This window comes from Amblyraja radiata, chromosome 14 (assembly GCF_010909765.2).
Source record: "Amblyraja radiata isolate CabotCenter1 chromosome 14, sAmbRad1.1.pri, whole genome shotgun sequence".
Lineage (NCBI taxonomy): Eukaryota > Metazoa > Chordata > Chondrichthyes > Rajiformes > Rajidae > Amblyraja > Amblyraja radiata.
Window position 1 is genome coordinate 21,140,783 of NC_045969.1, and position 15,291 is coordinate 21,156,073.

Consider the following 15,291-nt stretch of genomic DNA (forward strand, 5'->3'; position numbering starts at 1 on the left):
TCCGACCAGGTAGGGACCCTGAAAATTAGTTTCCCCCTTCCCCCCCCCCCCCCTCCCCCACACATAAAAAAGCTAGAACTCCTTAAAAACAAAACACTAAACTAACTAAAAATAAGAAAAAATAAATGAAAAACAGACAGCTGCAGGCTAGGCAGCCATACCCCCTACAGGTCGGTGCCAAAGTGAATTAGGTGTCAAATTAAACTTCTTTTTATGCTTTATCTGATGGGATAAATTGCAGACTTGATTTTTTAAATCTCAAAATGTTGTAACATTGCTATATTTCGTTGCATGGAAAGTGTAATTTCGTCCGTTGCCATGGAAACGCATGAGCAAAATTTTTTTAGAAGCAATGTGTTAACGTTTTTTTTTTCCTTCTGGTAAATAGGGGTTTTTTTGTTGTTGCATTTTTAACATGATCTTTAGGGTTGGATAAAATGGAGCAAGTGAGTTGTTCAGTCGCCGCAGGGCAGCGGCCGATCTGGCTGGTTGCTCCTTCCGCCTCTGGGGTTTGCAGAGCGCAGAGTCTCCTCGCGAGAAAGCCCATGATGCTGATGGATGCACCGATCATCTTCATCATCGGGCGTCCGTGGGCGAGCCAGAGAACAGCGCCATCAGCCAAAGAGGGAGACGCTCGGCCGCCTTCGCCCGCACCCCGCTCCCCGGGCTTGCCCGCGGACCACGCATGGAGAGTGAGCGGATCGCCTCGGCGCAGCCCGACGGTAAGTGGCCCCTCTTAACGTTGGCCGCGTTACAAAAAATAAACACCCGGTCGCCTCCTCTCGCAATCAACGAGATCAGACCGTCGAAAATGGTGATGCTTTGTGCCATTTGTCACCAAACCGTCTGGCTCCATTCCCCCCCCAACTCCTTGCCGGAACCCAAAGCAAACGATTTTTCCTTGACTTTAAAAACAAATACAACATTTCATCGTTTTTGTTTTCAAAGGAAATGATTGAAATGTAATCTTTGACGGAAACAAAAAGTCGAACGCGAATTGTGCCGGATCGTGGAATACGTGTCTGTCTCTCCCTCCGTGTTTTTTTAATCTCTCTCCCTCCCCCTGTTGGGGAAAAGCTGTGTGGCTTTTCATAAACCGACGTGGATTTGGAAGAAAATTAATTGAGATGGCCCTCACGAAATACATCGCAAGTGTTCCTCTTTGTGGCGGCTCAGCGCCGTCACGATGGCCGGCTGAAGCTCCTCTCCCGGCAGCTCCCGACTCCCGCCCAGCAGATTCCCCACTGCTTCTCGAGTGGTCATGTTTTAAATGTTTGTACTTGTAGTCACGGCTAGCGTCTGCCAAACAAAAGTTTTGGTTACTAGTGACAATTTTAGCAGAGGTGAACGGTTGCCTGAAACGATGATGATGAATCGCCTTATTTTGATTTCCAGACCGTGATGCTGGGTTGCGTTTCCGGCAATATGTGGAGTTTCTTTTTTTTTTAATGTGCACAATCGGTAGAAAGAGATGAGACCATTTTGGAAACCTGTAAACGAGGCCAGTGTTCTGGTTCCTGAAGATAAATGTGATACCTGTCGTGTTTAGTTGCTGCCACTTTTAAAAGAGTGAAAGAAATTCTTATTTTCTATGAAAACTCCCCCAGTCAGCAGATATATTTTCCTTTTTTAACAAAAATCATCCAATATTGAATTTGTGTGTTTGGGCAAATGACAAACATGAAAAAAAATGATTGCAACTTTGCAAAGCAAGGTGGTTTATAATCTAGGTTTGACTATCTGAACATATTGTGACAAGCATGGAGAGAAATGAAAAATGAGATGCCAATCTGAATGTTTATAGGAAGAAATGACTGCTCAGACTGGAGAATTATCATTGTGTACTGTCAGGATTGCAGATTGACACCCATTAAAAACACAAAGTGCTGGAAGAACTCAGCGGGTCAGGCAACATCTTTGGAGGGAATAGATATCCATTCCCTCCACAGATGCTGCCTGGTCTGCTGAGTTACTCAGCACTTCGTGTTTGGTGCAAGATTCCAGCATTTTGATACAACCAGGATTCAGAAATTGGAGATGCACAGGACTTGAGAGTGTTGGTGCAGGATTCCCAAAAGGTTAATTTGCAAGTTGAATTGGTACTAAGGAAGACAAATGCAATGTTTGCATTTATTTTAAGAGGGCTAGAATATTATCATCTCCAAGGACCTTAAGTGGGGGGCTCTACTCAACAGCCAAAAATCTGTAGCCTCCCTTTGATCTGGTATTTTGTTGGTTCACCTGCTTGATCAATGGTGTTTTATCATTAATGTTTTATTATTATTAATGTTTAGTGTTTTCTGTGTCATTCGTAACTGTCACTGTATGTCATGTTGTTACTTGTGGGCGGAGCACCAAGGCAAATTCCTTGTATGTGAATACTTGACCAATAAACCTACTTACTTAATAAAACAGGGATGTAATGCTGAGGCTTTATAAGGCACTGGTCTGACTGCATCTGGAATATTGTGAACAGTTTTAGGTCCCATACCTGACGGAGGGATGTGCTAGCTTTGGAGAGGGTCCAGAGGAGGTTTATGAGAATGATCCGGAGGATGATTGGGGTAACATATGATGGCACTGGGCCTGTAGTCGTTGGAGTTAAGAAGAATTGAGGGTATCCTCATTGAAACTTATCGAATAATGAAAGGTTGGATAGTATGGATGTGGAGAGGATGTTTCCACTAGCGGGAGAGTCTGTGACCAGTGGGCACATCCTCAAAATAAAAGGACGTACCTTAAGAAAGGAGATGAGGAGGAATTTCTTTAGTCAGTGGGTGGTGAATATGCGGAATTCATTGGCACAGACTTTGGTGTTTTTAAGGTAGAAATTTGCAGATTCTAGATTGTTAAAGGTTACGGGGAGAATGCCAACGAATAGGGTTGAGAGGGAAAGGTAGATCAGCCATGATTGAATGACGGAGTAGACTCGATGGACAGAATGACCTAATTCTGCTTCTATGACTTGAGCTTATCTCTAGTTCCTTGTATGGCCATCTATTCAGTTACATTTCCTATAACTACCGAGCCTACTTCTCTCCTGTTTTCCCCTCATGTCGTGACCATGAGTCCACCTTCTACTCCTTTGACTCTCTTTCTACCAAAATGTTGACCACTCGGCTTTTCAACTTGGTCTCCATATTATCTCATATCGTTAATGCTTCTTGCTGCTTGGGTCCATTACCTCATCATTACATTTGCCATTATTATCATCACCTCAAGATTTCTGAACTGAGTTCCAGTCCCATCTCTCTGTCACCATGATCGCCTATCTCCGCCATTGTAACAACAATCTTCTCTGCCTGGCCTCGTTTTGGATGCTGCTAAAACTCACTGTCATCCCTTTACTTGCTCCAGTTTAGCTTAATGCTCTTCTAATAGGCCAGAAAATTGAGCTAATGTCAAACTTAACCATCTATTATAATTTGTAACAAGTGCAGTATGTTCAGTGCAACTGTATTTCAACTATGAAATACTGAGCATTAATGAAATCAATAAACTAGCAAAATGTTGGTGCGTTTTACCAAAATGTTGCAATAAGAATTTAATTGTTTTGTTCCAGGACATTTGGCAATAATACACTCTTGACTTGACTCTTGACCTAATATTTATGACATCGTTTATTTTCGAGATACAGTATAGAAACAGGCCCTTCAGCCCACTGTCCATGTCGACCATTGATCAACTGGTCACACTAGTTCTATGTTATCCCACTTTCTCATTCATTTTGTACACACAAGCCCACTGAGTCCACGACAACCATTGATCACCCGTTCACAGTAGTTCTGTTATCCAACATTCTCATCCATTTTGTACACATTTATGGGCAATTTTACAGAGGGCAATGAGCCTACAAACTCGGATGTCTTTTAGGATGTGGAAGGAACCTCACGTGGTCATGGAGAATGTGCAAACTCCACATTGATAGTACCTGAGGTCAGGATTGAACCCGACTGGTGTTGTGAGGCAGCAACTCTACCTGCCGCATACAATGCTGCCCATATTAGTATTCTTTGCAGGATTTCTATGCTGTAGATAAGTGGACAGACTGTATTTTACTGAAGCTTCTGTACCATTTAAATTTCCTTTGTAATCTTATTTTTCTCTCGTGTGCGGTCACGCAATTTTTTCAATTACCATTCTTTTCATAGATAATAGACAATAGGTGCAGGAGTAGGCCATTTGGTCCTTCGAGCCAGCACCGCCATTCAATGTGATCATGGCTGATCATCCCCAATCAGTATCCCGTTCCTGCCTTCTCCCCATATCCCCTGACTCTGCTATTTTTAAGAGCCCTATCTAACTCTCTCTTGAAAGCATCCAGAGAACCTGCCTCCACCGCCCTCTGAGGCAGATAATTCCACAGACTCACCACTCTCTGTGAGAAAAAGTGTTTCCTCGTCTCTGTTCTAAATGGCTTACTCCTTATTACATGTTTTCTTTCATTCTACCTCAGTAGCAAATTGTACATGTGTAATGTCTTTTGCAATTAAACATCCAAATCTTCACAGGAGCTTTAATTTGACAAAGATATATTAGGTTGGATAATCAAATTTTCAGACAATGATGTAGTTAGGGAGGAATCATTTGGACTGGAGGAGATTGCAGAGGGTGCTTGGGCAACAGAAGGTATGGCCTCAAAATCAGAGTTTATGAAAGAGTCATTGAATGTTGTGAGCTAAAGAATGTTTGTTTACTCGTGGAGAAGGAAGCCATCTCATGCACACATCCCCATTTTTATGCTTTTGCCATTCACCTATGCTAAAGGCTGTTTTACAAAGGCCAATTAATCTACCAACACACATTTGGGAACTGGGAGGTAACTGGTGCACCTGGGAAAACCTGCATGGCCACAAGGGAAAATGCACACACTCCATGGAGAACAAATTAAAGCTGTGAAGTACCAATACCATTTACAACACCACTAATAACTTTTGCAAATTAGCACAATTAGGCAAAGTAAGTAGTACTTTTACAGAATTTTGCCTGTCTTGCTCATAAATGGGCTATAATTTGTTTGAGACTACAAATTGAGGGTGTGTTTGGCAGTGGCATTAATCAAAGCAAAAATAGCATTGATAAGCCAATTTTGGCACTCACCACCCTGGTGTGGTCACTAAAGACTTGTGTGGGTTCATTGGAGATGCAAGCACTGAGAATGCTCTCTTCACTTGGAAAACACTAAAGCGGAGCTAAGTAGGCCACAAAGATCTTCGCTACCAGTGAAATTCTATTCACCTCTTTTCAATTCTTCAGTTAAAGGACTTTCCAACAGGATTACAGAAGTCATTACATTAAGGTATATTTTCATTATAAGATCATTCTAGTGAGTTTGTGTACACTGCAGGGAGATTGTATTATTGGCCCCAGTACAGTGCTGTTCTTGCAGCCTGAGCAGGGCATGTTTGTATATTTGCTTTCTGAAGAAGTCCTGAATCAATACTTCACATATGCATTTTCTCAGATGCTGCCTGACCCACTGAGTTAATCCTGCGCTTTGTGTCTATCTTTGGTATAAACCAGCGTCTGCAGTTCTTTGGTTCTACATATTTGTATGCAGACATGATCATATTCAAGATGGGATTCAACTGTCATAATTTGGGGTGTTTCATTTATTTTCAGAGAAAACTTGACAAATTCTTCATCCAAGAAAATAAATTAAACACTAGCTAAGATTGAAGCATTTCTTTTTGTAGGAGGAAATAGTGCTCATCTGCCATTTAAATTAATTTGTCGGCTGTGTTACCACAGGTTATGATGGAGGGGGGAGTTCTCGTTGCTATTCAGAGGGTCAAAAAACAAGGAAATAAATCCTGATATTTAAATATGTTGATTTGTTTCAATTACTGTAAATACATTTGTAAAGAATAGGATTATGGTTCATTTTTTAAAATGATGCACAGGAAATAAGTATTGGGCTTTAACACCATTATACCATCCAAGCTCAAAATCAAACTCACGGGACTTGGAGTCAGCGCTCATCTCTGTAACTGGATCCTAATCAGCGAGGATAGGGGACAAATCATCGTTAACGATAATCCTCAACACTGGTGCTCGGCAAGGATGTGTTCTCAGTCCCCTTCTTCACTCCTGGTACACCCACGACTGTGCAGCCTTCTACAACTCTAATTCAATTTACAAATTCGCAGACGACACCACCATTGTGGGCCAGATATCAAATAATAATGAGTACAGGAAGGAGATCAAGAACCTTGTGTCCTGGTGTCGAAAAACAACAACTTTTCTCAGTCAGCTAGACAAAGGAGATAATGATCGATTTCAGGAAGCGTAGCGATACACGTACCTCAGTTTGCATTGACAGCGCCAAAGTAGAGATGGTTGAAAACTTCAAATTCCTAGGAGTAAATATCACCAATGACTTCTCCTGGACCACCCATATTGAAGCAACAACCAAGAAAGCGCATCAATGACTCTACTTCCTAAGAAGGTGTAGGAAGTTCGGCATGTCCACAGCAACCCTGACCAACTTCTGCAGATGCGCCGTAGAATGCATTTTATCAGGATGCATCACAGCTTGGTTTGAGGACAGCTCCATCCAAGACCGCAAGAAATTGCAGTGAATAGTGGACACAGCCCAGACTATCACACAAACCAACCTCCCTTCCATTGACTCCATTTATGCCTCACTGCCTCAGCAAGGCCAGCAGCATAATCAAGGACGAGTCGCACCCTGGCCACTCCCTCTGCCCCTCCCTTCGGACAAGAGGTATAGAAGTGTGAAACCACACCTCCAGATTCAGGGATAGTTTCTTCCCAGCTGTTATCATGTAACTGAACCATCCTACCGCAATGAGAGAGCAGTTCCGAACTACTATCTACCTCATCAGGGACCCTCAGACTATCTTTGATCGGACTTTATTAGCTTTGCCTTGCACTAAACGTTATTCCCTTATCATGCATCTGTACACTATGACTGGCGCGATTGTAATCGTGTATTGTCTTTCCACTGGCTGGTTAGCACGCAACAAAAACTTTTCACTCCCTCGGTACATGTGACAATAAACTAAACTCAAGTGAGCTACTTTTTTAAGCATCTCACGCGTGGAGATAACACATTGTTGTTTGCAACTCATTGTGGTTTCTGCATTGTTGGTGTCAATTTCACTGCCGCGTTTCAGGACAAAGTTATCAAGTCCGGAACAATTGTACAAATAAAGACACATGGAGTTTTTTCATGTAAAAGATGTTAGAATTACTGCTTCATGGAACATTCTGCCGTACTGCAGGCAGCAGTCAATGACAGCTAAAATCTGATAGAATTCCACACAAGCCTTAATGATGAAAATAATTTGGAAAATAGCACAATCTGTCTTCAAGTGGCAGCAAAATTATGAAAATGGTTTCTAAGCAGAAATATAGAAATAATGTCAAAGTTGGATTAATATATTTTGGAATATCTAGTCAGTTAATCTTTGAGTGTTAGCTTTTTAATATGTCTGGTTCCAGGCCATACAGTCACGCTGTTGAATTTTTGTCAATTATTCCTGTTAAAAATGAGTATGATTTTGTTTTCACTAAATGTTATCCGCTGAGCTGTGCATTTAACTGAGTTTCAATGCTATTTGAAGATGAAGCGTCCTATTTTACAAATGATTTGTCCTTTAAGAAGGCAATATTTCACGTGAGGAATTCTATCAAACTTCAGTCTTTGATTTTGAAAGAATCATTATCATCACTTTAAAATAAAATGGAAAAGCATCTGAAAGCATATGCTTGACTAGAAACAACTATCGTCAAAAACTTGAGCCTTGGGTGATTTTGGTGTAGTAAACAAGTGCTGCATACAGTGCTAACTTGAAGGCGGCGCGACCTACATTGCAGCGGCCTCTGCAGTCCATCTGTCTTTTTTTGATTTTTTTGTCCCGTTGAGTGTACAGTTTGTAGTGTTTTTTAAATTGTTTTTAACTGTGTATGTGTGGGGGTTGGGGGAAACTTTTAAATCTCTTCCCTGTATGGGGGACCCAACATTTTCCCTGTCCCCTTGGAGAGGCCTTCAACCGGAACGACCTGGGGGCTCCAGTTGCGGAGCCTGTGGACCTACCATCGTGGAGCTGGCCGGTTTCGGAGCGTGGAGAGCTGTGGTGGCAAGCGGCTGCGACCCGACTCCGGAGCTTCGGAGGGGGGTGGGAGATTGCAACCTTCACGTGGTCCGCCCTGTTTCGACTAATGCAATCAACCTGGCGTGCACACTCAAATAAGATCAAATAGAACAAGTTGTCTGACAACTTAGGCTGTGCATGCCATGCGCAAGAAGAAGAAGTTTCGGAGGCTCCAGCCGCAGGCTTGGTGGATGGTAACATCGGGAGCTCGCGGGTCCCTGGTGGGAGCGCTTTTCGGAGCTCCTGCAATGGCAACTTCTCCTGCCCGAATTACGGGGTTGAAAATGACCTGGAGCGGGGCCTTACATCGCCCGGCACGGCTTTAACGGCCGCGGGATTTGCTAGTGCCCGCCGGGGGCTCCAACATCAAGACGCGGAGCGGGGCCTTACATCGCCCGGCGTGGCTTTAACGGCCATGGGACTTGCCAGCGCCCACCGGGGGCTCCAACGTCAAGACCCGGAGTGGGGCCTTACATCGCCCGGCGCGGCCTTAACAGCCGTGGAACTTGCCATCGGCCGCCGGGGGTTTTAACATCGGGAGAAGAATGGAGAGCAGGGGAGAGACAAGACTTTGCCTTTCATCACAGTGAGGAGGAGATTCACAGTGATGGATGTTTGTGTAAATTGTGTTGGTGTGTGTCTTGGTTCTTTTCTTGTGGTATGACTGCAGAAACCAAATTTCGTTTAAACTTCATTTGAGGTTCAAATTACAGTAAACGGTATTGTATTGTATTGTAACACTAAATTCAAAGTCGTGAAAAATCTCACTTATGTGGACATCCTGACTTTAAAGAATATTATTGTGGTCTTCACCTTTATTAATAATCTAAAAGCCCATCCCACTGGATACACAGAGGAGGCTGCTTACCATATACTGTAAGCTGCTTTTGTATCTTGCAACCTCTGTCAAATCGAGTAGTGGAAACAAGCCACATGCAAGGATAACATCATCACATGAGGATAATATGACAGAAAAATGAAGTCTGTGTTGGAGTAAGTAGTAGCAGAATGTGCCTAGTGCACTTTACTGATGGGCAGAACTTGTTGATGAAATGAAAACAAAGGAACAAAGCTTTATTTTTAATACTTTTTTGATACCAAAGTCACTAAACCTTTGGCTTTTGACCCGTCAACAGGAGTTTTTTCTCTGTCAATACACTTCATGATTATAAATGCCACTATCCAAACTGTCAATCTCCTTTGTTACCTGAGTTTTCCAGTTTGTCCAGGAAACTCCTTCAAGCCTGATAATCATTCAAATAAATATCTTCTGTGCCTTTTATCTTTATCTTCCTGTAAGATTTGTGTCTAGGCCCAAACACAATATACCAGTTATAGCCATACCAGTGTTTTGTAAAGGTTCATCATGACTTGTTAATTCTTATATTCCATGGCTATGTGTATGTATCCCAGGCTACTGTATGTTTACTGAACCCAGATCTTTCTCTTTCTGCACCACTGTTAGAATAAACTATCCAGCCCCAAGGAAATACACACCCAATGTATCAAATTGGTTCCCAACAGATCCTAACAGCCCATGGAAGTGTTCTGAAGGGGATGCCCCAATATTGGTTTATTATTGTCAGGTGTACAGAGATACAGTGAAAACTTTGTTTTGCATGCTATCCAGGCGGATCATAACATACATGAATACAATCATACTATACATGAGTACAATAGGTAGTACAAAGGGAGAAAGGTTACAGTTACAGAGGCAGGGAAGATTAAAAAAAACATACAAGGGACACAACAAGGTAGATTGGAAGATCGGGAATACATTCTTAGCATATGAGAGGTCAATTCATGGGTCTGACAACAGCAGGGAAAAGCTGTTTTTTAAACTTTTGGTACGTGTTTTCCAGCTTTTGTATTTTTTGTCTGATTGAAGAGGGAAGAAGAGAGAATGACCAAGATGTGAGTGATCCTTGATTATATTGGCTGCTTTCCCGAGATGGTGTGAAGTGGAGATAGAGTCAAGTGGGAGGCGGGGGAGTGCTGATTTGCGTGTTAGGTTAGGCTACATCCACACAACAATTTCTTGTGGTCTTGGCCAGGGCAGTTGCCATACCTAGTTGTGATGTATCTGGATAGAATGCTTTCTATGGTGTATTGTAGTAATTGGTAAAAGTCATGGGAGATACAGTATGCTAAATGTCCTTACTCTGCTGAAGAAATAGAGGCATTGATCTGTTTTTTTTGGCCATATCATCTCTGGGGAAATTATTGGTTGCACTTTTGGAGGAGGAGATGGGCAGAGAACAAGGGTGGTCGTACAGTTGAATTTGCAGGGAGTTTGGACAAATAATCCAGGGAAGGATGATGGACCAAAAGTGGTGAACGTGGTTGCATGAATGATTTGGGTCATGTAGACTGGGGGAAGAGAACACTCTGACAATGGCTCCAACAGAAGCAGGAGATGGGGTTTGTGCAATGAATAATCAAATATTTGGGTCTCCTTATGGAAGCACAATAAGTTTGTTTCCAGGAAGGTCCCAAAAAGTGTCAGGTAGGTTGGATTCTGGGTATTCCTTCAGGTTAATATTTTCCAAGAAACTAGGAGTTTCACTTAAAAAATGCTGTTTTTCGAATAGTGATGCAGGATTTTATTTTTAAAACTATCTGAAAGGGCAGATAAGTTGATTTGAAAATCTCCTCAGAATGATGGCAAAGGGAATGATTTTGCATTTTTGTAGTATCTCAGGATATTCCAAACCCCGTGGCGAATTGAATATCTTGAGCAGATGCAAGATAGCCTTTGCACCTGGAACTGCATATCAGCACCATCCGGTTCTTTTGGAAAGTTAAAATTCAAGCCTACAGATGTTGCCTTATTTGCTACAAAAAACCCCATGAAACACAGGACTTGAAAATGTTAGGCCAAATATTTCCTTTTACCATGCCTGGTTTTCAAAAAGGAACTGTTTTTTAGAATCCATGTGGGAGCATTATTATTATCTTTTTTTACCTTTTTGTTTTTAATAATTACTGTTCACTTGAATTCTGTTCTGGTGATATTAATCATTCAGCACTGCACCTACATGAATATCATTATCTGAAAAACAGATAGAATGTCACACTGTGGTGGAAAGCGTAGAAGAAAAAGCAGTTGATTTTGTTATCAATTTATTCCAGATTGTTTACAAATTCCACCCAAAAGTGGTAAACCAGTGCAGAAATGCTTTACGTGAACATTTTGAGTCGTGGAACTATCCAGCATGGAAACGGGCCCTTCAGCCCAAATTGTTAATGCTGACCAAGTTCCCTACCTGAGCGGGTCCCACTTGCCCATGCCAGACTCAAGTCCTTCAAAACTTTACTACCTGTCCAATGCATTTTTTAAATATTTAATTGTATCAGCCTCTGCCACTTCCTCTGACAGCTTATTCCAATACCCTCTATGAATAGCTTATTCCAATACCCTCTAGTGAATAGCCACAGTCATTTCCTCAGTATAGTGAAGTCCAAAATTATTGGGCATTGGTTAATGGAAAAGACTGGAAATGGAAAAGGACCCAAGGAACAACCAATGCCCAATAATTTTGGACTTCACTATACTGAGGAAATGACTGTGGCTATTCACTTTATCTATGCCCGTCATTAATTTATATACCTCTATAACGTCATGCCTCAGTGTCCCATACTTCAGCTTATCCAGCCTCTCTTTATAATTCAAACCATACCTGGTAAACATAGAAACATAGAAAATAGGCGCAGGAGTAGGCCATTCGGCCCTTCGAGCCATTCAATATGATCATGGCTGATCATCCAACTCAGTATTCCGTACCTGCCTTCTCTCCATACCCCCTGATCCCCTTAGCCACAAGGGCCACATCTAACTCCCTCTTAAATATAGCCAATGGACTGGCCTCAACTACCTTCTGTGGCAGAGAATTCCAGAGATTCACCACTCTCTGTGTGAAAAATGTTTTTCTCATCTCGGTCCTATAAGACTTCCCCCTTATCCTTAAACTGTGACCCCTTGTTCTGGACTTCCCCAACATCGGGAACAATCTTCCTGCATCTAGCCTGTCCAACCCCTTAAGAATTTTGTAAGTTTCTATAAGATCCCCCCTCAATCTTCTAAATTCTAGCAAGTACAAGCCGAGTCTATCCAGCCTTTATAGACCGTTGTCATTGAAGGCACGTGAGTTAAACATACTTTCGTGTATTACATGCACTGCAGATGAAAGGCACGGGAGAATTATGCCTACCTAAGAGATCGATCCATTGTGAGAGGTACGGATCGATCTCTTAGGTAGGCATAATTCTCCCGTGCCTTTGCTAATTATATTTAATAATTACCATTTTATAATTTTAGTCAGGGTAGGCACTGCCTACCCTAACGGCATGTGCCTGGTACCTGCACCTCGAGGTCTTTCTGTTCTAGAACATTCTTAAGGTCCTACCATTTTAATGTGCGCGGCTTGCCCTGGTTTATCCTATCAAAACGCAATGCTTACCATTATCTAAATTACACTCCATTTGCTAGTCGTGTTGGAAGGAACTGCAGATGCTGGTTTAAACCGAAGATAGACACAAAAAGCTGGAGTAACTCAGCGGGACTGAGTGGAGAGTCTCGACCCGAAACGTCACCCATTCCTTCTCTCCAGAGATACTGCCTGTCCCGCTGAGTTACTCCAGTCAATATTCCATCTGCTATTCCTTGGCCTATTAGCCCATTAGATCGAGATCCTGTTTTAATAATAGATAACGTTCTTCACTGTCCATTATACCACCAATTTTAGTGTCCTTCACAAACTTACTAACCATGTCAGCTACATTCACATTCAAATTGTTAATGTAAATAAAGAACAACAATGGATCTAACTCCAATATCTGTGGTACCCCACTTGTTGGAGGCCTCTAATCTGAAAAGAACAGCACGACCATTGACCTGTTTCCTACCATCAAGCCGTTTTTGTATTAAATTGGTTGGAAATGCTGTGCACCCCATGTGATCTTGCTTTCCAGACCAAAGATCTTAGAGCGGAGCAAGATAGGCCACTCCTGCGAAATACAATGGGCTGACGTGTAGTACGCTACGGAGGGGATCCTGGGCATTTTTCACCGCCCATTTTAGTAACCGGAGCCTACCTGACCCGACCCGACTCGCAATGTAATCAATGTAATCAGGTGTCCTTGAGACTATTGAAAGGCGCCAATAAATAAAATTTATTATTATTATTATAATGTTGCGGGGCAACAGTTTGTGTGTGTGATATAGGGTTAGATTCATAATTCTGTCAGTTCATACTTGTCAAGAATAAAATTTGACTCTGGTAATTGTCTTTTTTTATGTTTTTTATATCATTTCTTTTTAAATGGCTCACAAGCAGTGTTTGAGTTGATTTTGTAGTAACCGGAACCTACCCGACCCGACCCGACCCAACTCGCAGGGTAATTGACATTGCGGGGGAAGTTTTTGTGTGTGATATAGGGTTAGATTCATAATTCTGTTAGTTCATAATTCTGTTAATTCTTGTTAAAGAATAAAATGTTTATAAACACACATACATGAATGTGATATAAATGTATATAATCATATAACACACACAATTATATTTCTTCTGATCCAATGATGAACTTTATTTCAGACTAGACAAGGGACATTAAATAAGAAACATTGTAAACCTCCCCGCAACTTCACACATACTAGGCCTTATCCCACCCCTCAACTCTCCCCCGGCACTCCCTCGCCTGTCCCCACACTACAATGTCTCCCACCCTCCCATGCCCCTCTCCCCGCTGCCCCGGGCCGCACACTCCCTCTCCCCGCTGCCCCGGGCCGCACACTCCCTCTCCCGCTGCCCCGGGCCGCACACTCCTTCTCCCCGCTGCCCCGGGCCGCACACTCCTTCTCCCCGCTGCCCCGGGCCGCACACTCCTTCTCCCCGCTGCCCCGGGCCGCACACTCCTTCTCCCCGCCCAAGTCAAAGACCAAAGCGAACATACGGGAGCGGAGGCGGAAACAAAGATCCGATCTTTGGCCGGAAGCAAGATGGCGGAACAAGATGGCGGGGGCTGGTTGCTAAAATGGGTCCTATAATCACCCATGAATCTGCCCATGAGCGTACTACGCGTTTGCGTGAGAGTAACCCATCTTGCTCTGCTCTAAGATCTTTGTTCCAGACCAGCCTATTATTCAGTACCTTGTCAAAGGCTTTGCTAAAGTCTACATAGACAACGTCTATCACACTGAATTGATCTTCTTAGTCTCCTCTTCAAAGAAAAACAACCAAATTGGTGAGAAAACGATTTACCAAGCTAACTATCCCTAATCAGTCCAATGCATGGACATGTGAGTTGTTTTTGCCCAGGTTTTTTTGTGAGCAATTTAAATAGATGGTATTGCACAGAATGTAAGATGATTAGCGACATTTGTACAAATCACCAATCAAGTACAGGCATCAGAAAATGAATTACAGTTATCAGGGATTGACACAACAGAGCTGCAAAACTCATTAAAAAAATTAGCATTTTAATAAGAAAATTATTATATCTCACATTATAAATGGTGACTTTTGGAGAGTTCTATTGGAGAGGATAATCATTAAAACTGCCGAATCATCAGAGCTCCCATGGACTTTGTGATGCTTGCAGTATGTGATGCAGCATCCCGCGATGCTTGCAGTATGTGGGAGGTCAAGGACACTGCTGGTGCCTCTGGCTGCTACAAATGTGAGAAGTGCATCCAGGTACAGCTCCTGAAGGACCGTGTTGGGGAACTGGAGAGGCAAGTGGATGACCTCAGGTTCGTCCGAGAAACTGAGTCTTTCCTCGACAAGTCCTACAGTAAGATTGTTACACCTGAGGTACTGGCAGAGAGAAAGTGGGTGATGGTGAGAAAGGGAGGGAAACTCTTGTGAACAGGTTTGCCCACTTAAAAGCTATCGGGACAGAAGACGTTATCACACTGAGCAGCGAACAGGCTTGCGAAGCAAAAAGGGCTGTTGAGCCAAAACCAAAGAGGCCAACGTCAGGCAACGCCATTGTAGTTGGAGACTCCATTGTGAGAGGTACGGACAGGGGTTTCTGCGGCAACAGACGGGATTCGAGGATGGTGTGCTGCCTTCCTGGTGCCAGGATCCAGGATGTCACGGACAGAGTGCAGAAAATCCTCAAGGGCGAAGGTGAACAGCCGGAAGTGGTAGTGCATGTCGGTACAAACGAT

General features: G+C 42.8%; 1 protein-coding gene across 1 annotated transcript in view; it reads left to right on the forward strand.

Moving 5' to 3' along the window:
- Positions 1-441: 441 nt before the first annotated feature.
- The window catches only part of LOC116980481, a 105,141-nt gene continuing 90,291 nt past the window's right edge, over positions 442-15,291 (forward strand). The window contains exon 1 of the mRNA XM_033032749.1: positions 442-722. Coding sequence (XP_032888640.1) covers positions 686-722 — 37 coding nt within the window. The 5' untranslated portion in view covers positions 442-685. The remainder of the gene's footprint in view (positions 723-15,291) is intronic.